Here is a 24,131-nt window from a genome sequence, read left to right as displayed (position 1 = left end):
TCTTCTATTTTTAGATTTGGAATAAATCTGAAAATAGAGATTATTAAAAAAATTGAAAGTACATATTTTATCTATTTATAATAAAACATGCATTTTTATTATTAAAAAAGAGAAAAAATTTAAAATAAATAATTTTAAAAATCGTCTATTTTCAGATTTGGAATAAATATTAAAATAGAGATTATTAAAAAAAAATGAAAGTTCATATTTTATCTATTTATAATAAAACATGCATTTTTATTATTTAATTTACTTATCAATTAAAGAGACTTTAATTCCTTCCAAATTCGTCCAAATTTAAAATAAATAATTAATTAATTTTGCCACCCCACTTTAGGTTACAAATTATACTAATCATTTCAAATGACAATAATAATAAATAATACTAATACTAATTAATTAATAATGAAAGTACTAATAAGTTTAGAACCGTGCAATACATTTGAGATACTCGATCAGTGGTGGAAAAGCCAATTGCAAAGCTGGAAAGGAAAAGCTGTCTTTCTGCACCACTCCCTGCCACTGCACACACCACTCTCTCATCTCATCACTCCTCCCTCATCTTCCCCCTCCCTATCCATTCAATCAATTTTCAATCTCTCTTATTATCATCATCATTACTCATTACTCCTCCACAACAAATCACACACATTCAATTCAATCTCCTAAGTCACAATACTTTACTACTTGTATCAAAAATTTCAACATCACAGGAACATTATAGTATATTACCCAAATTAATTAATTCCTACTAAACTCTTCTCACTTCCTTCCTCAATTCGCTTTCTTCTCACGCATTCCTTACTCTCACTAACACTCATTCTAAACAAGATTCCTTTTTTCTATAAGGAAACCCTAGAAATCATATTATACTATTTCATTCCTTTCTTATATACACTCATTAATCATCACCGTTTTAATTCCGGAGGAAGAGAGGGTTTTCTATTTTTCCGTGGTTGAAAAAAAATGCAGTGGATTATAAGATTCTCACGGTTTTTCTCAGCCGCAATGTTGGTAATCTTTCTCTCTCCTTCTCTCCAATCCTATCCTCCCGCCGAAGCGATTCGATCTTCCTATCATATCCCTCACGATTACCGATTCTCGTTCCGGAATTCGCCTTCTTTCCATAATGCCGATGAATGCGATTCGGTTTCAGATAAAATCAGTGTTTGTGACCCTAGTTTGGTTCATGTTGCGATAACCCTAGATATTGACTACTTACGCGGTTCAATCGCGGCGGTTCATTCGATTCTGCGTCACGCTTTTTGTCCGGAGAGTATTTTCTTTCACTTCCTTGTGACAGACACGAATCTGGAGGCGTTGGTTCAGTCGACTTTCCCGGAGTTGAAGTTCAAGGTTTATTACTTCGATCCGAGTGTTGTGAAGGGTTTGATTTCGAGTTCGGTGAGGCAGGCGTTGGAGCAACCGTTGAATTACGCGAGGAATTATCTGGCGGATCTGTTGGAGAGTTGTGTGAGGAGAGTGATTTATTTGGACTCAGATCTTGTTGTTGTGGATGATGTTGCGAAGCTTTGGGGTACGGATTTGGGGGTGAAGACGATAGGGGCGCCGGAGTATTGTCATGCGAATTTTACGAAGTATTTCACGGCGGGGTTTTGGTCGGAGAAAGGTTTTGCGGCGACGTTTGAGGGGAGGAAGGTTTGTTACTTCAATACTGGAGTGATGGTTATGGATCTGGTGCGGTGGAGGAAAGAAGGGTACACGAAGAAGATAGAAAAATGGATGGAGATTCAGAAGAGTGAGAGGATCTATGAGCTTGGTTCTCTGCCACCGTTTTTGCTGGTTTTTGCAGGACGTGTGGCGGGGATTGAACACCGGTGGAATCAACATGGTTTGGGTGGTGATAATGTGAAGGGTAGTTGCAGAGATTTGCATGCTGGGCCTGTGAGTTTGCTGCATTGGTCTGGGAGTGGGAAGCCATGGATTCGACTTGATTCTAGAAACCCTTGTCCTCTTGATGCTCTTTGGGCACCGTTTGATTTGTATGAACACGGGCACGGACTCGGACATGGACACATTCATGAATCATCATCATCATAGAAAGACAGAGACACAACGGTAATTGGTTAATGTTTCTCTTCTGGTGAAGCTAGATTTTCTCAACTCTGTGTAATCTTTGATTTCATTGAATTCTCATTATTTTGGTTAATTTTTTTGTGTTGATGAAATGAGATTATTAACCAGATAGTTATATTTAGTCATTGTTTCTGAGTTCTTGTTCATATAAACAAATCTTTTAGTCTGTAGTCTGCTTGATTTGATTAATTTCCTGCATTGAAAAATATTTAGATGAAGATGATTCTTCTGGTTCTTAGTTCTTGGTTGTTAATTCTTGTTGTACACAAGTTGGGTGTCTTGTAATAATCATAATGTACTAGAATTGTGACAATTGTGTTGAATTTGTTTAAGCTTATCCATCAATATGAAGAAAAAAAACTAAGTGCTTATAATTTGATTTCTTATTTAGTGTAATGGCTGGTGGTGTCTGGCAAGGCAGTAAGTAGGCACTGGCCTTTCAGTGATTTTAGTGTTTTATCTGTTGAATTTGTGTATGTTGGGAAGTGGCATGTTGCGAAAGGGAACAAAGAAAGATACTCGAAATTTTATTTATTGTATGTATCTATGGTGGAAGTGGAAGACACGTATTTTGGTGGATAGCTTAGCTGTCCACGTCTGCAATAAGTTAATGTGAAAAGGAATTTGAAGCAATTGGGCAAGAGACATGATTCACATGAAGTATCTAATTTAGTCGGCAGAGGTATCAAAAACAAACAATCCAACGAGGGAAGCTAAGTTAAGGTATATGGATTTTATTGGCAGTGAAGCTAAGTTTGCGGGCACTCTGAGGAAAGAGTGGTTTGGTTTGGTGACAGGGGAGAAGGGAACGGAACGTTTTGTGCACTTTGTGAATTTTTGTATTGGATTGATTGGATTATTCTATTCAATTTTTTATTGTCTGTCCGTCACTGTCACTTTGTCCTTTACACCGCTTGCATAATAGCTGGCATTGTAATGCTTTGTTCTGTTTTTTCTTCCACCGTCAGATTAATTATGCTGCTGCATTTTTGGCCTCACAATAAATAAATATTATATCAAACTTGCATGTCCTTTTCTTCTACGATCCTGACACTATTGTATTGTTTAATATTACTTTTAAAATAAACGGAAATGTTTTTAGGACAGAGAGTCAGAAATCAAAACTGTATATATACTTTTTCTGCTTATAAATCTAAACTATATTTTTTATGAATTTTGCTGTGTTCAAGAAAGTCAGTCCTCTTCTGTCTTAGATTTTTTTATTTTATTTTATAGATTAAAGAAAAACTATTTATTATTTTGTAAAATATCATTATTAATAAGATTTTTTTAAAAAATAATTATGTTTTCAAACATTAATATTAAAATAACCATGTTTTTTCAATATTTTTCAAAATACTTATGTTTTAAATAAATAAAAATTGCATGAGTAGTCCTCAAGCCAATTGAATTGGCGTCCTTGAAAAACATTTAGAAGACAAATCGGGCAAGTTTGCGTGTTCAATGGATCAAGCCAATCTACTTGGAGTCTCTAAAGTTTGGAGTCTTTAGTAGAGCAAGTCAATTTGATTGACGCCTACACTTTGTATTTCAATAGAAGCACCAATTCATCTGACATATACATTTTAAATTTTTTTGGTTTTTAAATTTAAATAACCAATTTCTTAAAATTTGATATACTAATATTATTTCCTTTAAAACAGATTGCTTATGAGAATATTTTTTTACCCTAGTGATAACAACCCCTAGAGGTACCCTTTCTTTCCCGTATAGGTCTCTTTTGATTTTTCTAATGTATTTGATACGAAGTCTCTGGAGCATCACCAATCACCATCATCATTAAGAATTTTTTGTAATTTTACGTAGTCTTGTGTCTATGATAATGTGTCGTAATTGAGTTTTGCCCATGTCATTGTAGTTTGGTAGTTTGTTTGGGTTTATGGGGTTACTGGTAGGCGACATGGTCGATTGAATGACGACATTAGTGTGAATACTTCAATGGAGAAAGTAAGAAATGATTGTTGGGGTGTTTGATAGCCATATGTTTGTTGGGTGTTTGGTTAATGATGTTTAGGTGTGTTGGCTACGATAGAAAGTATTGGTGTCATGTTTCTTGGGTGTTTTGGCTAAGGGAGGATGTGTTGGCGGTATATGTTTGTTGGATGTTTTGATTATAATCATGTGGTTGTTGGTGGTATGTGGTATGCTCTTGGTTTTGTGGTTGGATATGTGGCATGTATTAGTTGAGGGGTTGGGTGTTTGTTGGTTGGTAATTTTGTTGGGTGAGAGTTGTATGTAAGTGGTATGGTAATTTTTTGGGGGATATATGTTGAAGCTTGTTGGCGTGGATCGACTAAATACCTATTTTTGGATATAAACTCAGTTGTAATTGATCTATACGAATACATATAATTAGGAGTTGGTTTAGATTTGATTGACATGACAACATTAGTTAAGAGCAGTTAATAACGACGCTTTCATTGACGAAACTCAACTTTAGCGAATTCTGCCCATTCAGAAAAATTCCATTGTTTTGAGTCTTTATTTAATAGCATTATGTCAGGCACTTTGGGGGATATGAGATTTCTTCATGCATGTCGAACTGCGGTTTTACACTGTCACTATGGTGCATCTCCATAGTAATGAACTTGATGACTAATGTTGTTGCACTCCATACAATTGCATCTTCTTCTTTCATTTCATGTTAACGATCTAGAACCAGATATGACCTTCAAATAAACTGTTGAGAAAACATAAATTAGATTAGTAAATAATTAATATTAAAAATAAACTATTATGAAATGAATAGTTTAATGGTAATACATCGCCTGGTCTCAGGTGATCCAAGAGATTTTGATAGGTTGTGATGTAGTTTCTAGGATATTTGTTGTAACTCATCCTAGATGCCTAAACAAAAAAGTTGTAAATAATTTGTATAGAATTAATAATATATATTAAGTAATAAAATTAATGTTATAGACTTACTTTGTTGCATAGGGAATTGTGTAGCCGTTGTGGGAGAAATGCACTCGGGACGGCAATCTCGACAAACCTCATGCTTTGAGCAAAATGGTGCATCTATAAAATGTAGATGTACCTTTCTTTGTGTTTTTACACAAATAATTATAGAGACAGGACAAACAAGCAGAACTCCAACTATACATTCCGATTTTATCTATGTTTCTTAAAAAAGGTAAATACATAATATATAACACTACAACCAATATTATTAGAAAATATGAATAAATCAATTAGTAGCAAGGAGTGGGAATAGGCTGAGCCAAGTTAGGCTTTGCCAAACATGAGTCTGGCTTGTCAAAAATTTCAAAGCCTAAACCTGATCCGTGGCCTATTAAATGCTTATTTTTAGGCCTAAGCCTGACCTTTTCAAAGGCCTTTTTGGCCTAAGAGCCTACATAAAAGCCTCTTTTATTTGGGCATTTGTAAATAAGAAATTTAACGAATGTTTAAATAGACTAACAAATTAAAAGATTAGTACGACTAAATACTTATTTGCGTTGACTTACTAAAGTTTACCTATTAACATAAATTTTGTGTTACTATTTATTTGAGAGAACTTATGAAGATAACTTATGACATTGTTCATAAGGTTTTTGCAGTTAATATTCATCAGTTCTACCAAATGACTACGCTTGATTTTTATATTTTAATTCAAATTATAAATACAATATTATAATAATAATTAAACTATTTATACATACATACATACATATATACATACATACATACATACATATATATATATATATATATATATATATATATATATATATATATATATATATATATATATATATATATATATATATATATATATATATATATATATATATATATATAGGCCAGTATACTAGGCTTTGAAGGTTTTTTGTATAGCCTGTGGCCTAGTCTTTTTAGCTAAATAGGCTTTTAAAAAAGCCTAAGCCTTTTCTATTTGAAAAAAAGTCAAGCCTGACCTGGGCCTGTGTAGGCTAGGTCGTAAGCCCCTGTTAGTTGGCTTGACCTATTCCCACTCCTAAGTAGCACACTATAATATCTAGTTTTATTTATTTTCTCTTGTTCATTAAAATTTTTCAGTTAATATCATACCTCTGTAATGAGTTTTAAGGCGGGTAAGTAAAACATATTAGCCCATCGGAGTATATCTAACAATTGGCACCCAAAAGTTCCTCGCATATTTAATTGGCTAGATTGTACATTCCATTAATTGCATTGTCATCAATAGATAAACCCAATAAAATGTAGACGTTCTCTGGTATTAAAGTACATTTGTTGGTTGAAAGAAAGAAAATGTGTGTTCTGAGTCTCCATTTTTCTTGTAGAGTGATGATAAACTTGCATCAACGAAGTAGGACATAATTTTGATAACATGGCCAAAACTAGTACGTTCTACATAAGGTTGAATATACCCGTTGTGTGAGATATATTCATGGACACAAGTACAAAATTTACATAGGTCCTTAAAAAGCATAAATAAGTTTTTTATAAGAAAAATGGATTAGAAGAATAGAGAGGAGGAAGGAGTGAGAATGTTAGTAAGTGAGAGGTGAGCTTATAATTTTAACTAGATTATCCTAATTATATAAATTAGGAGATAACATAGGTTTAGGAGAGACTTCCAAATACTACGTGAAAACAAACTTGAAGAGAATAGAGACAGAGAGGTTAGGAATACAAGTGAGAGAAGGAAAAGGCTAGAGGGAAGAGCATCACCCAAATCATAATTTTATTGCTGCTAGGATATCCAAGGTAAGGGGGAGAACTACTCATCTAATGGGTATATCCATGAGGGGTTGAAAGAGGTGTCCTTAACCTCCAAAAGGATTATCGGATTTTTTTATTGAATTATGAAAATTGATGATGAGTTGCTGATATATAACAATGTTGGTGATAAAATTCGTGTACTATTATGTCTGAAAGTTTTGTTTATGTTTGCTTTGAACCTCCTCCATTGTTATGTTGAAAAAGCTTCGAAAACATAACTTGAAAACCTTGAAAAATGATTATTTTTTGATGTCAATCGGTGATATATTATGAACTCTCTATTTTAATCATTAAATAATTGTAGTATTTTACGAAATCAAAATCAGAGGTCCGGAAGATCTTCAATGGTGAAAAATAAGTTTATGGACTGTTTTTCAAGCCTGTAATTGGTTAAACACTGAATGTAACCGGTTACTGCTATTTCGGGTGAAAATTGTAGAATTGAAAACGACGTATATAGAATTCAGTAATTATGTTTGACGCACGGTTTGAAGCGTTAGAAAGCTAACGTGAAGCACCATTCCATGATGATGGTTTAGGGGTTTAAGTTTGTATTTTTGTATGTATGATGAATGGAGGTGAATAATTGAGGATCCTAGATGAAAAGGGAATTTTAATCGAGTTAATATGAGAGAACATAATTTTTTTAAAGTTTGCATTAAATAACTTAGAAATAATTCTCCCCTTGGTTTATTCCCCACTAATCAAACACCATGTGAAATGTTTCTCAATCCTAAACCAGGGTTTTTCGGGTCAATTCTCCTTGTCCTTGGTGTTCACACGTGGTGCTATAATTATTGAGATTTTCAAAATGAAAAAAATATTTAAATTCGTTCGAATTGTGACTTGTGAAAACAGCAAAGAATTATCAATCTTGCAAAATGCATGAGATTGTTTAATAACTCGAACTTTCAAATATTAGGGTGGGGTGATCCATTCCAACAAGTATTCATGGTGCATGAACATAAATTAATTAATTCACAATTTGGTTTAGTTTTAAAATGATATGATTATGAATGTTTATCAATTATGAGATTTTATATTAATTTTTTATTTATTACATATATTTTATAAATAAAAGTATAATAAGAATTACTCACTCTCATATATTATATTGTTTTATTCAGTTTAATATATATGAATTTTCAATTATATACTCGTAAGAAACAAAATAATTTATTGGTTATACTAATCCACAACAGCGATAAAAAAATTTGATCTGTTTTCGAGATTGTTACGTGATTTTAATTTTGTTACGAAATCTCAATTCTGTTGATGGTAATTTTGATAATCTAAATTTTAATCAATTTTTTCTTTTTGGGTTAAGCATGATTGATTGAGTAAGTTTTTCTTTTTACTCCTTATTCTCTCTTTAATTTGTTGGTTATTGTTTTTATTTATTGTTGATTTTATTTTATTTGTTAAACACTTTTTGTACCATCTTTCATTTCACGTTGAGTTTTAATAATTTTTAAAAAATGAAATAATACTTTATTTATATAACTAATCCCGAGAACATTATTCCATGGAACATTATTATCAGAAATTTTATTTCTATGTTTGTGTTTGGGAAATATAATAAGTTTCAAGAAATATTTATAAAATATATTTTGTTTAACATTTTAAAATAAAAAATAAATAAAATAAATATATAAGTGTGGGAAGTTATTGGAGGTTACCTCTTATTCCCATATATAAGATTCCACCCTTTTACATGGGAATGAAAAAGAAAAAAAAACCAAGTGTAAATAAAACTCCCAGGAATAAAATATTCCCAATCATAATTTATAAATACTTGAAACAAACATGGGAATGTAAGACTCTGCAGCCTGATGGGAGGACTATATGGTTGACAATTATATATGCTCAAAACCAACTGCAGGAAAGACAAGACCTTTGGAGGAACTTGAAAAGAACTGCTCAAACCATTCAAGAACCGTGGATGGTTATTGGAGATTTCAACAATGTGCTTAGTACAACAGATAGGATTGGAGGTAATAAGGTCAAGGACTTTGAATATCTTGATATGACAACAATGATGGAATATAGTGGACTGTTTGCCCATGATACTAGAGGACAACACTCCACTTGGTCTAATGGTGTGGTTTATTCTAGAAAAGACCATGCTCTTTGTAATAATGAGTGGTTTCTTCACTATCCAGAGTGTGAGATTGAGGTCCCTAATGCCCACACCTCTGACCATCACCCCCTGAAAATGGAAGTTAAGAATCAACAGAAGCATCCAAGGTTTAGGCACCCCTTCAAATTTCTGAACTGCATGACTAAGAATCCCTTATTTCTGCCTTGTGTAATTGTTAGTTGGAATTGTAACATTGATGGTACTCCAATGTATAGAGTCTGGGAGAAGCTCAAAAAGCTTTAACCCAAGCTGAAGAAGATTATGAATACTACTACTGCAGAGGTGGCTAACATCCAGATAAATAGAGAGAAGCTGAAACAGGCTGAAGATATTCTAACTGGAGATTTGACCAATCCTACATATGTTGCTAATGTGAAAAGATGGAGAGAAAAAGTGATCCAGGCCATGGAAATTGAAGAGAAGATTCTTAGGCAGAGAGCCAAAGTGACATGGCTCCAATTGGGAGATGGAAACAATTCTTATTTCCATGCTATTGTCAGGGGTAAAAACAAAATCACTGGAATTCATTGGCTGGAAAAATGCCAGGGGAAGATGCTTACTGGTGCCAAAGACATTGAAACTGAAGTTTTGAGATTTTACAGGGATTTGGTAGGCACACAAACAGCTTCTCTGTTACATAATGACATTGAAGCCTTGAGAAGAGGTGCTCATCTTCAATAGACCCAAGCAGAGTCTTTGATTGCCCCTGTTTTTGACCAAGAAATATGGACTGCTTTGACTAGCATATGGGAGAACAAGGCACCAGGTACTGATGGCTATACCTCTAAATTTTTCAAATCTACTTGGTCTATAATTCAAACTGATGTTAAGAATGCCATTCATGATTTCTTTGATAGGAATAGGATGTTTAAAGCTGTGAATTGTGATGTGGTTACCTTAATTCCTAAAACCACTAATGCTAAGAACATGAGAGACCTAGGACCTATTGCCTGCTGCACTACCATATACAAAATCATCTCCAAAATTCTTACCAATAGGTTGAGTAGAGTAATCAGCTCTGTAGTAGATTATAGCCAGTTTGCATTTATTCTTGGTAAGGTGATCCAAGATAACATTATTATAGCTCAAGAGCTTATTAGAGGTTATACTAGGAAGCATATTTCCCCCAGGTGCACTATCCAATTGGATATTCAGAAAGCTTATGATACTCTTGAGTGGAAAGCCCTAGAGGATATCATGAGGGAGATGAACTTTCCCCAAAAATTCATCACGTGGGTGATGTTGTGTGTTCATACTGTCTCCTATGGATACAAAGTGAATGGCCATCTGAGTGAGTATCTCCCAGCTAAAAGGGGCCTTAGACAAGGTGACCCAATCTCCCATATGCTCTTTGTGTTAGTAATGAAATACTTACATAGATGTCTTAGGAAGTTACATGACAACCCTAAGTTCAATTTCCACCCTAAATGTGCAAGAGTAGGCATTACAAACATATGTTTTGTTGATGACCTGATGTTGTTCACCAGAGGGGATGAAAATTATGTGACTCTTATGATGGAAACTGTCAACAATTTCTCTGCAGCCACTGGTCTCAAATCTAGCCCAACCAAATGCAAGGTGTATTTTGGGGGGGCGTCTGATACTGTGCAGCAAAAGATCCTGGACATCACTGGCTTCAAGGCTGGTTGCTTGCCTTTCAAATATCTGGGTGTGCTCTTTGCTAGCAGGAAACTCACTGTTAATATGTGCAGACCGTTGATAGAGAAAATTGTTTCTAGAATCAATCATTGGACTGCAAAACTTCTAAGTTATGCAGGCAAACAAAAACTGATTAGAAGTGTGCTTTTTTCTATCACTAATTACTGGATGCAGGTGTTTCCTATGCCTAAATATGTTATTCATCATGTGGAAGCTATGTGTAGAAGCTTTATGTGAAGTGGCACTGCATAGGTAACAAAGAAATCTCATGTAGCTTGGGACAAGGTTTGTGACCCCAAGAATGCAGGAGGTTTAGGTATTACTGCTCTGCATGAATGGAATGTTGCTAATATGGGGAAACTTCTCTGGAATATTCAGTCAAAAGCCGATAAACTGTGAGTGAAATGGATCAATATATACTACTTAAAAAATCAGAATTTTCTGAACTGGCAGCCTAGAACAGAATGCTCAGGATTGCTCAAGAAGTTGGCTGAGTACAGCACTGATATCACCAATACATCCTACTGACAAGAAGTACTACAGAATGGTATCTTTAGCACAACAAAGATGTATCATAGCCTTAGAGGAGAGAAAGCACAGGTGGATTGGAGGAAAATGTTCTTCAAAAATTTGGCTAGACCAAGGGCACAATTTCACTTGGGGTTGGTTCTTATGGGGAGAGTTAGCACCAAGGTAAGACTTCAGAAATTTGGGGTGACAACTGATCTGAGGTGTGCTTTTTGTCAGGAGCATGAAACCTTGGAGCATCTTTATTTTGAGTGTGATTGGACTCAATCTCTTTGGATTGCAATGCTTAACTGATTAGGCTATTACAGAATACCGATTGTATGGGAATAGGAAATACAATGGATCAATGCAGAATCAGTGAAGAAGGGTTGGCAAAGACAATTCTTAAAAGCAACAGTTGCTGAACTCCTTTATGGCATTTGGCAAAATAGGAATTCTATTATCTTTGCAAATGGTGATAAGGATGCAAATATGTGTATGTCAGTTAAACAGATTGTAATAGCTAGATGTTCTAGGAATAGAAATCTTAGCAAACACATTAGGGATGTTACTCTTGTAGAGAGCACGTAGATTGTTTGAATGCTCAAGCCTGGATCTGTAGATCGGCTAGTGTACTTCACTGTTTTTGGAAATAAAATTTATTATTGATTCCAAAAAAAAAAACATGAGAATGTAAAAATTTAAAGTAATATTCCTAGGACTAAATCTACAATTCATGTAACAAACGCCCCCTAAGAGTTCAAGATTATTAGAAAATGGACAATGAACTGTGTCGTTATTTTTTTATTGATAAAATTAATTTTTTAATTGTATTTATTATTTTAGGAGACACAATATATATATATATATATATATATATATATATATATATATATATATATATATATATATATATATATATATATATATATATATAAAAGCTATTATAGAGGAACATGAAAAAGTACAGGAAGATTATCTATGACAATCGGGCATGGCCAAGATCTCTATTTGTTTTTTGGCTTGTCTGCCATGAAAAATTAGCGGCAAAAGAGAGATTGCAGAGTTTGGAATGTTAGTAGAAGATAGATACGAGTTAAGATCCTCTCCATTTTATTAATTATCAAAGTTTTGTAAATAAAAATGCAATAATATGATATTTAATGGGTCCACTTATTTTTAATACTCTATAAATATCTTCAAAACTATAGTAATAAAGAGGGAAAATAGAGAAGAAAAATGAAGAGGATCTTGACTCAGAAAATACCTATTATTTTTGTCAAATGCAGGAAACCATACACCACTTGTTCTTTGAATGTGGAGAGCTAAACATAATTTGGACTCATGTGCTTAATTGGATGCAGTTGATTCATATGCCCGAAAATTGGAAGGAAGAGCTTAAGTGGTTTATACAGCAAAGTAAAGGAAAAGGAGGGAAAGCAGGCTTGATAAAAATTGCAACGCTGAGTGTTGGGATGTATAGGAATGCAATTAGTTTTGAAAACATTGTAAGTAATATTAGCTTAGGCCTCAAAGTCATAGATATTTTAATTAATAGAGCTTGACTAAACCCAAAGCTTAGGAAGCATATTAGTAGGATGATGCTATAGATAACTTGGTCTTATGAGATTATAGGTTTTTGGTGGGATCCATTTGGGTCACCTTTGTATTAACAATTCAGGTTTGATTGAGCTGTAAAATTCTCAGCAAAAAGAATTTCAACGAGGAGTGAATACAATATCCAAAAGCATGCATTAAACATTAGTAAATGTTGCTAAATAGTCATTAGTATCCTTTAAATAATGGATTAAATGGAATGATGTACCATGTTGGATTTAGGATAATATTTACAAACTAAATACTAACGGATTGGGACGTGCCAACTATTGTTCAAGCTGCAAAAGTGAATCATTGTTTATTTTGTTATGGACATCTTTTTTCACGTAGTTGTCATATAATACCGTTATTGGATATACAATTTTTTTTTAATTCTTTTTCTCCTTTCTCTCTTTTTATCTTATTAAATGAAAAAGGATACAAGCTTTTTTTATTAATGAAACATGACTATATGAGGTGTTGAAACTTGAACGCATGACAGCTAGCTCTTTTTTTTTTTGGTATTTATTAAATTAATTTTTTTTTAGTAGATAAACATTAGCAATTAATTTTATTAGATAGATAGATAAAATTATAAAGCAACCCACCATAACTATACTTTTATTCTCTTTTAATTTTAAGTAGAGGAATTATAAAACAGTTTCTATGTAAAAATAATGATTTTGATACTATTTTTAATTTCAAATAAAAAATGTTTTGGTAGCAATTCACCATAACTATATTCTTGCCACATCAATAAGAGTGACGATTCATTAAAAAAAAAAAACTCTAGTCTTATTTCAGGATGTAATGAATATCTATTGACTTGATAATCAAGATGATGACATATAATTATATTTGATTTGAACAAGTGATATTTGTTGGAACAAGTGTCGATTGATGCAACTACATGTATAAACAATCTTCACTCGAGTGATGCACACATGCACAGATCTCAAGATATTTGCAACCATCGACTTGGATGACATCACTTCACTAAACATTTTGAGATGATTTCCCACCCTAGTCATCCTAGTGAAGAAATCACCTACACTTTTGTTTTCTTCCATCTGAAGCAATTCATACAACCTTTTGTGAGTTTGTAACCTCACCTCCTTCACTTTTTTCAGCACCACCAAATGACTATTCTAAGATATCCCATGTCCAGTGGCGGAACATAGTATAGACAAGGGGGTGCCACGGCCACCCCAAACTTTTTTATTTTTTTATTTTTCATAGTGTGAATATACTAAACTACCCCTCTTTAAAATAAAAATTAACAATATTGCCATTAACTTTACCTCTTCACTTACCAAACATGTGCCCTATTCTTTTCATCAAACAAAATACTTTCTCCTTCAATTTTTTTTACGGCACCTGGGCACCACCAACTGGCAACCATCTTTCAACTCACCACGGCACCACCAACCTTCTTTCATTCCGCCGAGTCCGACCACCACGGTACCAATTCTGTTCATCATCTAAAACTTACTACCTCTTGATTGATTGAGTAAGATTTAATTTATGTGTTTGTTATATTTTTGAAAAAAATAAATTTATCCTCAAACTCTCTAGGTTTGAGTTGTAATTTGTTATAGTTTATTACTAACTTACTAAGTTGTGTAAGATTAGATTGTGATTTTAGAGTTTGATTTATGATTTTGTTGTGTTATGATTTTGATTTGGGATTAATTTAGGATTTTGTTGTGATTTTGATTTAGGTTCTTGAGATTGATTTTGGATTTTGTTGTGTTGTGTTAATTTATTTAATTGATTATGCAGCACACAAAAGTGATAATGAAGAGTAGAAAAATTGATTCTTTTTTCAAGAGGAGAGAAAGAGACGAAGAGGATTTCACACCTATCCCCGAACCTCAAAGAGTTCTTGAGAATCCAAGAATTGAAGAAAACGTTAATAGAGTTTGTTCGGATGACATTGAGAGTTCTTTAGAACGCGATCCTGGAAAACGTCCTTCAATGTGGGAATATAATGTAAATCAAATGGATGAAATACGAAGAGCTTATTTAAAGTGGGGTCCATATCAAATGAATTTAGAGCAATATCCATTATCTGGTAAAGAAGATCATCAAAGACGCTTTCAACACGCTTGGTTTAGCCTTTTTCCTTCATGGTTAGAATATTCACCTTCAGAAGATGCTGCTTATTGCTTACCATGTTATCTTTTTAGCAAAAGACCAAGTGGGCGTCCTGGTTCTGATGTCTTCATTTCTACAAGTTTTAGAGGTTGGAAGAAAGTTAGAAATGGAAAGAATTGTGCATTTCTTAAACACATAGGGAAAGATCCTTGTTCACCACATAACAATGCTATGAAAGCTTGTCAAGACTTGTTGAATCAAGATGGTCACATTAGGAATATTGTTCAAGCTCAAAGTTCAATTGATATAATGAAGAATCGCCTACGTCTCAAGACTTCAATTGACACTGTTCGTTGGTTAACTTTTCAAGCGTGTGCTTTTAGAGGTCATGATGAAAGTACAACATCATTAAATCAAGGTAATTTTCTTGAATTGATAAAACTCTTAGCATGTTATAATGATGAAGTTGCAAAAGTTGTGTTGGAAAATGCTCCATCTAATAGCAAGTATACTTCACATCTAATTCAAAAAGAGATCTTGCACATTCTTTCAAGTAAGGTGAAAAAGTATATCCGTGAAGAAATTGGTGATTCCAAATTTTGTATAATTGTAGATGAAGCGCGTGATGAATCTAAAAAAGAGCAAATGTCTCTTGTTTTGAGATTTGTTGATAAAGATGGTTTTATACAAGAGAGATTTTTTGGCCTTGCACGTGTTAATGACACTACATCTTTAACTCTTAAGCAAAAAGTTTGTGATATACTTTCTCTGCATAATCTTGATGTCTCTAACATTCGTGGTCAAGGGTATGATGGTGCTAGCAATATGAGAGGAGAGTGGAACGGTTTACAAGCACTCTTTATGAAGGATTGTCCTTATGCATATTATGTTCATTGTTTTGCTCATCGGTTGCAACTTGCTTTGGTTACTGCATCAAGAGAAGTTAAACCAATTCATCAATTCTTTGAGAAGTTGACTTTAGTTGTCAATGTTGTTTGTTCTTCTACAAAGCGCCATGATGAGTTACAAGCTTCCCAATTAGATGAAATTGAACATTTATTAGAGATTGGTGAGATTGTAACGGGTAAAGGTGAAAATCAAATTGGTACTTTGAAGCGAGCAGGGGATACTCGTTGGGGATCACATTTCTCTTCTATTTCTAGCTTGATAAATATGTATGAAGCAACTTGTTCTGTTTCAAGAAAATTTGCAAAGGAAGGGTTAAGTTATGCTTCACGTGGAGATGCAGATAGTGCTTATAATTATTTGAAGTCATTTGATTTCATATTCATATTGCATTTGATGAAAGAAATTATGGGGATCACAAATGTTCTTTGTCAAGCTTTACAACGACAATCTCAGGATGTAGTTAATGCTATGCATTTGGTTTGTTCAACAAAAACTCTTATTCAAGAATTAAGAGAAATTGGTTGGAATGAGTTGTTTGCTACTATGAAGTCTTTTTGTGAAAAACATAATATTGAGATTCCTGATCTTAATGATGTCCATTCAACAACAAGATTTGGTCGTTCTCGTCTTGAAGAAAATCAGGTAACCATTGAGCATTATTTTAGAGTTGAAATATTTTTCACTACCATTGACAAACAATTGCAAGAGTTGAATAACAGATTTAGTGAGCAAGCGATTGATTTGTTAACTTTAAGTTGCGCTTTGGCTCCAACGGATAATTACAAGGCTTTTAATCTTGATACCATTTGCACTCTAGTTGAAAAATATTATCCTATGGACTTCAATGAGCAAGAGAAGATTAATTTGAAATTTCAACTTCGGCATTTTATTATTGACGCTCGTCAAGCATCAAGTTTGAATAATTTGTCAACTATTCAAGAATTATGTTCATCTTTGGTTGCAACTGAAAGGAAGGAAATTTATTACTCCCTCCGTTCCTTTTTAAGTGTCGTTTTAGCAAAAAGCTCTTCAACCAAGATAGTGGATTATTAGAGTTAATTTTCCTATTATATCCTTATTTATTTTTCTCTTTCCAAATAAATTCAATAATAAATTCTCTTTTTTCCATAACTAATTGAAAATTTTGAGGTGGAGTTATTGAAAAAATAAGGGTATAAATGACAAATTATAACACTAAATTATAAAACGGCACTTAAATAGGAACAAAAAAAATCTTCTAAAACGACACTTAAAAAGGAACGGAGGGAGTATTTGATTGATAGACTGCTTCGCCTTATTATGACCCTCCCTGTATCTACAGCAACTACAGAAAGATCTTTTTCAGCAATGAAAATCATCAAGACAAGGTTGAGAAACAAAATGGAAGCTGATTTTCTAGGAGATAGCATGACGGTTAACATTGAAAGAGAAATTGCTGCAAGTATTGATTCTGAGACTATTATTGATGATTTCAAGCTACTCAAAACTCGTAGAGCATTACTTTAAGGTATTTTTATGTAATTCTTTAACTATTTCATGTTTAACTTTGTGTTTATTACAATTTAGATATTTTATATATATTATGGTATGAATATTTATTTATAATTCATAATTTAATTTGGTGGCCACCTCAAACTTTTTAGCCTAGTTCCGCCACTGCCCATGTCTCCTTCGATGGTTCAATATCTCCAACTTTTTCAAAATTGTTTGGATCAACACATTGGTGGATTATAAATCTTGCAACCTTGTTGGCATGTTTCTAGTCCTTTGAGGTCTGTTGGTGCATGCTCTAACCTTTCTACCATCTAATTGAATCTCTTTATTAGCTTCATAAATCACACATGACTCTCACTTAATCCTTCTTGGTATAATTACTCCAATCCCATTTTTTGAGTTCATTAATGATCACATCCATGTTGATCACAATCTTTCTATTCACAGGATCAAACAATTTTAGCCACCAGCTGAATGATAGCCAATCAAGACCATTTGGCTTGATTTGTCATCAAGCTTTCTTCTCAATTGGTCAAACACATGTCTATGTCCAATAAACACAGATGTCTTCAAGTGGCTTAGACTTGGCTTGACACCAGACCAACATTCTTCTGGTGTGATCCTTTTTAACCTCTTGGTTAGACATCTATTCAAGATGTATATGCAGTGGACACAACCTCACTCAATATCTCATTTGGTAGATGCTTGCCCTTTAACATACTTCTTACCATGTTCAAGATGGTCTTGTTCATTCTCTCGCAGTTTCATTTTGTTGAGGTATGGATGTTGGCACCGCCTCATGCACAATCACTTCTCTTTCACACAGTGCATCAAAATCATTTGATGCATATTATTCCCCACGATCAGTCCTCAAAGTCTTGATCCAGTGACCACTTTGCCTTTCCACCGTGGATTTGACTTTAGCGAACACTTTAATCACTTCACTTTTCTTATTTATCAAGTATTTTCACAATTTTTTGCAATAGTCATTTATGAATGTAAAAAAATACTTGTTACCTCCAATTGAATCCACTTGAATAGACCCACCCACGTTTGAGTATATGAATTCAAGAGAGGTTTTAGAATTTCTTCCTACATCTTTTTGAAGTTATTCTAATGTTGTTTGGCCTACACACATTCCTCACGCACTTCATTAGGAATATGGATTTCTGGTAGACCTGAAACCATGTATCTCTTATTCACATGGTCGATGTCCCTAAAATTGAGATAACCAAGCCTGTAATGTCACAGTCATTCATCTCTGCTAGTTGTAAATTATAGGCATTTGTGTTCCATCACATCAAGTTCAATCTTGAAGGTACTATTCTGAGACATAAGTGCCTTTAAGATTAATCTTCCACTTGAGTCATGTACTCTTATCATCTTGTTTTCTATCTTTGCTTTATAGCTCTTTTCAATCAGTTGATCAATGCTAAGTAGATTTCTTTTCATACCTAGAATGTATAACACATTTGAAATCAATGTCTTCTTTCCATATTTCCTCAAGATCAGGATATCACTAATGCCACCAGCTGTTAAAGTGAGTCAGTTGCAAACTTTACTTTGTTTCTACCGTCGTCTTAAGTTTTTGAAGTCTTGTGTATGTAAGTCTTGGCTCGACTATGATAAAATAATTAGAGATTCTATTTACCTACAGTTTAACATAAATATATATTTTACGGATGCTCTATTTAACTACGATTTAACCGTAAATAATTTTGGACTGTACAGTATCCTGCGTTGCACACCCTTAAAGATGACTTAATCAGATTAATATTCAAATTTAAAAATACTTATCTACACATGAAGTGGATATCGAGATCAAAGAAGAGAATGAAACATTTCTCGAGAAAAAATTTATTCGAACAATTAGGTATTGGGTCTAATATAGTTTCTTTTGTTAAGAAAAATGGTTCTTTGAAAGAGGTACATAAATTTTAGAGGCTTAAATGTAAACAATTGACACTTTAATTTTGCTCCTATAACTGACATGTTAATAGAGTCGCCGTTTGATAATGAAATTCTAAGCTTAATGGATGGGTGTGCAGAACATAACTAAATATTATAGAAGAAATGTACCTAAAATGACATTTAGATGTTCAGGATCATTAGGAACTTTTGAGTGGGTATTCATGCCATTTTGATTAAAAAATTTCAGGAGTAACACACCAAAGTGAAAAGTGAAATGAACTTAAATTTTCACTACCTTATTCATAATTTTTGTTTGAGTATATATGATGATATTGTGATCAAATACCACAATAAAAGCTAGTTTGGGATGAAAACTAAAATACTATCTCATGTTAGACATAAAATGAAAGAAAAAAACTCTATCAAGAATGAAACCCAGTAATAATAGTGATAAACAAACAACATTGTAGAATGTACCTTTAGAGACATTCAGTGATATTACCATCTCAGTCATTTGAGATTAACAACTACAGAACCAAGTTTGCAAATTCCTACTCTCTTGAATATAGTAGTACTATATATATATTGATAGTGTCACACAATAACAACAGAAAGTAAAATGTACCCAAAATATTACAACATAGACAATCTAGATGCAAGATGAAGTTGAGAAACTTCATCACCTTCCTCAAACTAATCAAGGGAACTGAAAATTCATGAAATCTTGTGGTCTTCCACCAGCAGGAGGGTGAATATAAACCCAAAGCAAAGAAATAATAATTGACAGTAAACCAGACCAAACGTAGATAATTGTTGGAACCTTTCCTCTTCTTCCCAAAAGCCCTTTTGCAAAAGGATAAAGATGACACAGAACCCAAATGCTGAAAAACAATCCTCCGACCAGTTTACTCCATTGCGGAAATGGACTATAGAGAGTCCTGGCTACTCCCACAGCAATAGCAATAGTATTCACCATCATAATTGTGATTGGAGGAACCATTAGAAAGCTCCATTTCACTACATAAAGATCAGCAAACTCATCTTCTCCATCTTCTGGGGTTGCTGACTTTGATGTCAGTGTGAATGAGATGTCTACTCCTGCAATTACCTTCAGCAAGCCTTGTAAAACAGCTGCAGGGTGTGCGCTCGTTCCACCGATTAACCAAAACTGCTCATTTCTCCACCAATCATGTAGTGTGATACCTGACCACTTGATCTCGAGAAGTGCAAGTAAGCATAGTGTGACTGTGATTCCAAGCAAGAACACTAGAAAGGTTACACTGAGAGATTGGACTATAAACTGTCCTGAGAATAAGGATAATGCGGGTAGGAAGCAATACACAATCAGAAACATTGAAGTGAAAGGGTACATTCCAACATTGAAATATGCTACCCTTTGCAAGAATTTCATTCTAGGACTCGCCAATAACGCGTTGTTCCTTGAAAAGAAGATCTCAACGGACCCTGTTGCCCAACGAAGCACTTGGTGTAGCCTGTCTGTTAAATTGATTGGAGCTGTTCCTCTAAATGCATCTCTTTTTGTCACACAGTAAACTGATCTCCACCCTCTGTTGTGCATTCTGTAACCTGTCACAACATCTTCTGTGACTGAACCATATATCCATCCTACTCTTTTCCCCCACTCAGTTTTATCCTCATAGTAACAAGAAATGACACTAATTGCCTCAGCAACAGTAGCAGCATCTAACGGTTCGCGAGGCACGGCAAGAGAACCTGCAGGCCTTCCTTGTGTTCCATTTCCTTTTGAATCTTGAAGCAACCTTCCTTGATATTCTGCTACTGGAATGGAAGCAACCAGAGAAGTAGAATTTCCAAACCTTTTTGGAAGAAGCAAGGATTCTATATCTGCATCGTCATCGTTGTGATCGCAGTTGATTGGCACACAAACTTCATCTTCTTCCTTTTTTGACACCTTAGGTTTTCTCAAAAACAACTTAATTTTCCTCCTTCCAAACCATCCATGATGTTCAGAAGCTCTAGGTGGACTAAAACCATACAGAGCTGTTCTTCTGAATATGCAGCCAGTTCCAACATACATTGGACCTTGTAAGCCATCAAGAGCTCTCATGCTCACATCAAAGAAAACCGTGTTGTGATTTGCGTATCGATCGCTAGGGTCAATACCTTCAAACCTTTGAGGGAATTGAACATAACATATCCTGTCACCGCCTCTGTCGAGCATAAAGCACATACCTTCTCTGATGGCTAATGAGTTGTAGATGTAATGATCACAGTCAAGATTGAGAATGAAAGGTCCATTGGACATGATGGCACTAGTTCGAACAAGAGCGTTCATGGCGCCAGCTTTCTTATTGTGATCGTATCCCGGCCTTTTCTCACGAGACACGTAAACAAGCATTGGCAACCTAACATCAACATCTGTTGAGTCAATCAAGTTCTCTCCATCAGCTTCTGTGCCATATTCTGGTTCTACATTTGGTGGAGCCAACATTGCCTGCAAAAACAGATTAACAAACACGACATTATTATTATTATTAAACACAAGACACAACACCAAGATAATGATAATCTGTGCTTCAGACACTACATTAGCATAAAACACTACATTATTACACATAAGACACAGTACCAAGTAGTTGACAATATTGAAGAAGATACCTAAATCTATGATTCAAGCTCTATAGTTAGTACTCATAAAACACAACACTATTATTATTACACATAAGACACAACATCGAGTAGTTGATAATCTTGAAGAAATCACATGAATCTATGATTCAAATTCTATAGTTAGTGATATCTAATATCTATGATTTAAACACTATAGTAGTGCACATAAATACAACATTGACACAACCAATAAATTGATAATGTTGAAGAAGTTATTACCTGGATTATACCAGCATGGTCACCTCTAGAGTGGTCAGGTTCTGCTGATGGCCAAGTTCCAGGCCAATGAGAACCATCAGACATCCAAGTTGCTCTAGGGACCTTAATGAGGTCGGAAATATCAGAACCTGTTTCCATCTGTTTCTTCTTGGCTCGTAACTCCTCGTGAGCATTGTAAGCATCTGATCTTCTCCTTATAGATTCAGGCAAGGAATTGATCCTCACTTTGAATTCATCATATTCCCTCTTCACCCTTCTCCTCTCCCTAACAAAGTCCAACCTAACTTTGTTCTTGAGAAAATCGCGCTTCTGACCGAAATAAGCCTCAGGATTTCTCGGCTCAATTTGGTGTTTTTTACAGAAAGGAACCCAGACTCTTGCAAAACTAGCAGTCTCTGCAAGAGCTTCAAATGTCAAAAGAGCTCCACCATCATCAGACAAATAACAAGCAACTTTCTCCACCGGATAATCAACTGCAAGAATAGATAAAATGGTGTTTGCAGTTACAAGAGGTGGCTCCTTTTCAGGATCTGCTGTGGAAACAAAGACATCAATTCCAGGGAGATCAGACCTCCCTTTCGGATTCCGCAGATTCGGCGACTCAAACCGATCTTTCAAAACAGCCAAATCGGTAACTCTGTTCACTGGACACAGCTTAGGAAGCTGATCAAGAAGCCATGAAAATGCAAACCATAGCTCACAAGTCACCGACATTCCCCACAACCACATCGCCTCATGGTTCCGGTGTCGAATCCTCCATGTAAGAAACAAACCAAGTGCAGCAAGTCGCATCAAAATTAGCAACCTTAACAACCAAACAAACAAACAAACATTAGGAAACAAGTTTTATCCCAAGAATAAAAATCAAAAGCTTGGAATTCAAAAAGTCTCACCTATAAGGACTAAGAATTGCAGCTGAAACCCCAACTTTCCTAGTCAAAGGTCTTCTACTTTTCTTCCCAAAATCCGGAGGAGGTTCATATCCATTGGAGCCATATCCATCTTTAGGCCAAACAGCATTTCCATAACCATAAGTTCCTTTAGTTTCAAAGAGCCAACGAGTATGATCAAAATCCTGTGGATGATTCTGCGCTTTAAAAGACTTCACAAGAGAAAGCCTTTTATCCAGCTTAAATTCCGCCATGGAAGGTAAAGGTAAAGCCTGATCTTCACACTCAGACACCTCTTCTTCCTCCTCTTCTTCTTCCTCATCACTAACATTGTTGTAAGGTTCTTTACATCCCGGACATTTACCACCACCTCCTCGATTTCCATATCCATTTCCATTTCCATTTCCACAGCATTCTTTGTAACAATCTCTACAAATTTTGAACCCACATTCACAAGTACAGCCCTTAATCGCGTCCTCGTCGCATCCTTTCATTCCACAGATCAATTTAGATTTCAACGGCGGATTATCATCGCGATTGTCAGAGCATTCGATGACATGACCTCGTGTGACGGAGTTAAAACCTCCCGTGAAGATAGTACCGGAGATGTAATCGGTGTTGTTTCTTGCGTTTTCTTCAGGGAGGCTTGTTTGAGAAGACGAAAGCGGCATCCGATCTGGCGTAGGAGGAATGTGAACTGTGTAGGAAACATACTCTGTAGTTGTTTCCTCAGTAGCATCGGAGTAGTTTCCACCAGCTGATAGCCTTCTTCCGGTGCTGATTCCAGTGGAAAGTCGGTTAGATCGGTTGTTGAGAGGTGAATTAGGGTTGTTATTATCGTTATTGTTGTTGTTGGAGACTGAAGGACGTGGTTGTGGACTAGTTAGACCGATGCTTCTTCTTCGAGTTCCTCCGGTTTTGCCGCCGGAGGAGACGGTGATTTTCACCGGAGAAGAAGAAGAAGTGTTCACCATTTTTGAGAAACAATGAGAATGAAGATGTGGAAAGAGAAAAAACGGTTATTTCATTTGGAAAGTGAATGAGAATGAAGGGGAAGAAGTGGGTTTAGTTATGGAGAAGGTTTGAATTTGAATAGGAAAGAAAAAGTCAGGGTGGGATTTAAATGCAACGGTCGATAAATCTAGACCGTTTATTTAGGTGGATCTGGGATATGCTTTTTGTAATATAAAACGGTCTGTTTGATAGTAGTCAAC

At 34.7% G+C, this 24,131-nt stretch overlaps 3 protein-coding genes across 3 annotated transcripts; 2 read left to right on the top strand and 1 right to left on the bottom strand.

The window, feature by feature from the left end:
• Positions 1-433: 433 nt before the first annotated feature.
• Positions 434-3,197, top strand: LOC131610412 (probable galacturonosyltransferase-like 7). The gene is made up of 2 exons (XM_058882359.1): positions 434-2,079; positions 2,489-3,197. The coding sequence occupies exon 1, from the start codon at positions 967-969 to the stop codon at positions 2,059-2,061; it is 1,095 nt and encodes a 364-aa protein (XP_058738342.1). The 5' UTR covers positions 434-966; the 3' UTR covers positions 2,062-2,079; positions 2,489-3,197.
• An 11,345-nt stretch (positions 3,198-14,542) lies between these two features.
• Positions 14,543-17,257, top strand: LOC131612695 (uncharacterized). The gene is made up of 2 exons (XM_058884459.1): positions 14,543-16,708; positions 16,973-17,257. The coding sequence occupies exons 1-2, from the start codon at positions 14,543-14,545 to the stop codon at positions 17,255-17,257; spliced, it is 2,451 nt and encodes an 816-aa protein (XP_058740442.1).
• Positions 17,258-19,618: 2,361 nt separating this feature from the next.
• LOC131610411 (cellulose synthase-like protein D5) lies at positions 19,619-23,996 on the bottom strand. The gene is made up of 3 exons (XM_058882358.1): positions 22,921-23,996; positions 22,028-22,832; positions 19,619-21,632 (listed from the first exon to the last, which is right to left on the bottom strand). The coding sequence occupies exons 1-3, from the start codon at positions 23,889-23,891 to the stop codon at positions 19,854-19,856; spliced, it is 3,555 nt and encodes a 1,184-aa protein (XP_058738341.1). The 5' UTR covers positions 23,892-23,996; the 3' UTR covers positions 19,619-19,853.
• Positions 23,997-24,131: the final 135 nt, after the last annotated feature.

Source organism: Vicia villosa, linkage group LG6, assembly GCF_029867415.1.
Source record: "Vicia villosa cultivar HV-30 ecotype Madison, WI linkage group LG6, Vvil1.0, whole genome shotgun sequence".
Classification (NCBI taxonomy): domain Eukaryota; kingdom Viridiplantae; phylum Streptophyta; class Magnoliopsida; order Fabales; family Fabaceae; genus Vicia; species Vicia villosa.
This window is presented reverse-complemented; position numbering and strand designations above follow the sequence as displayed.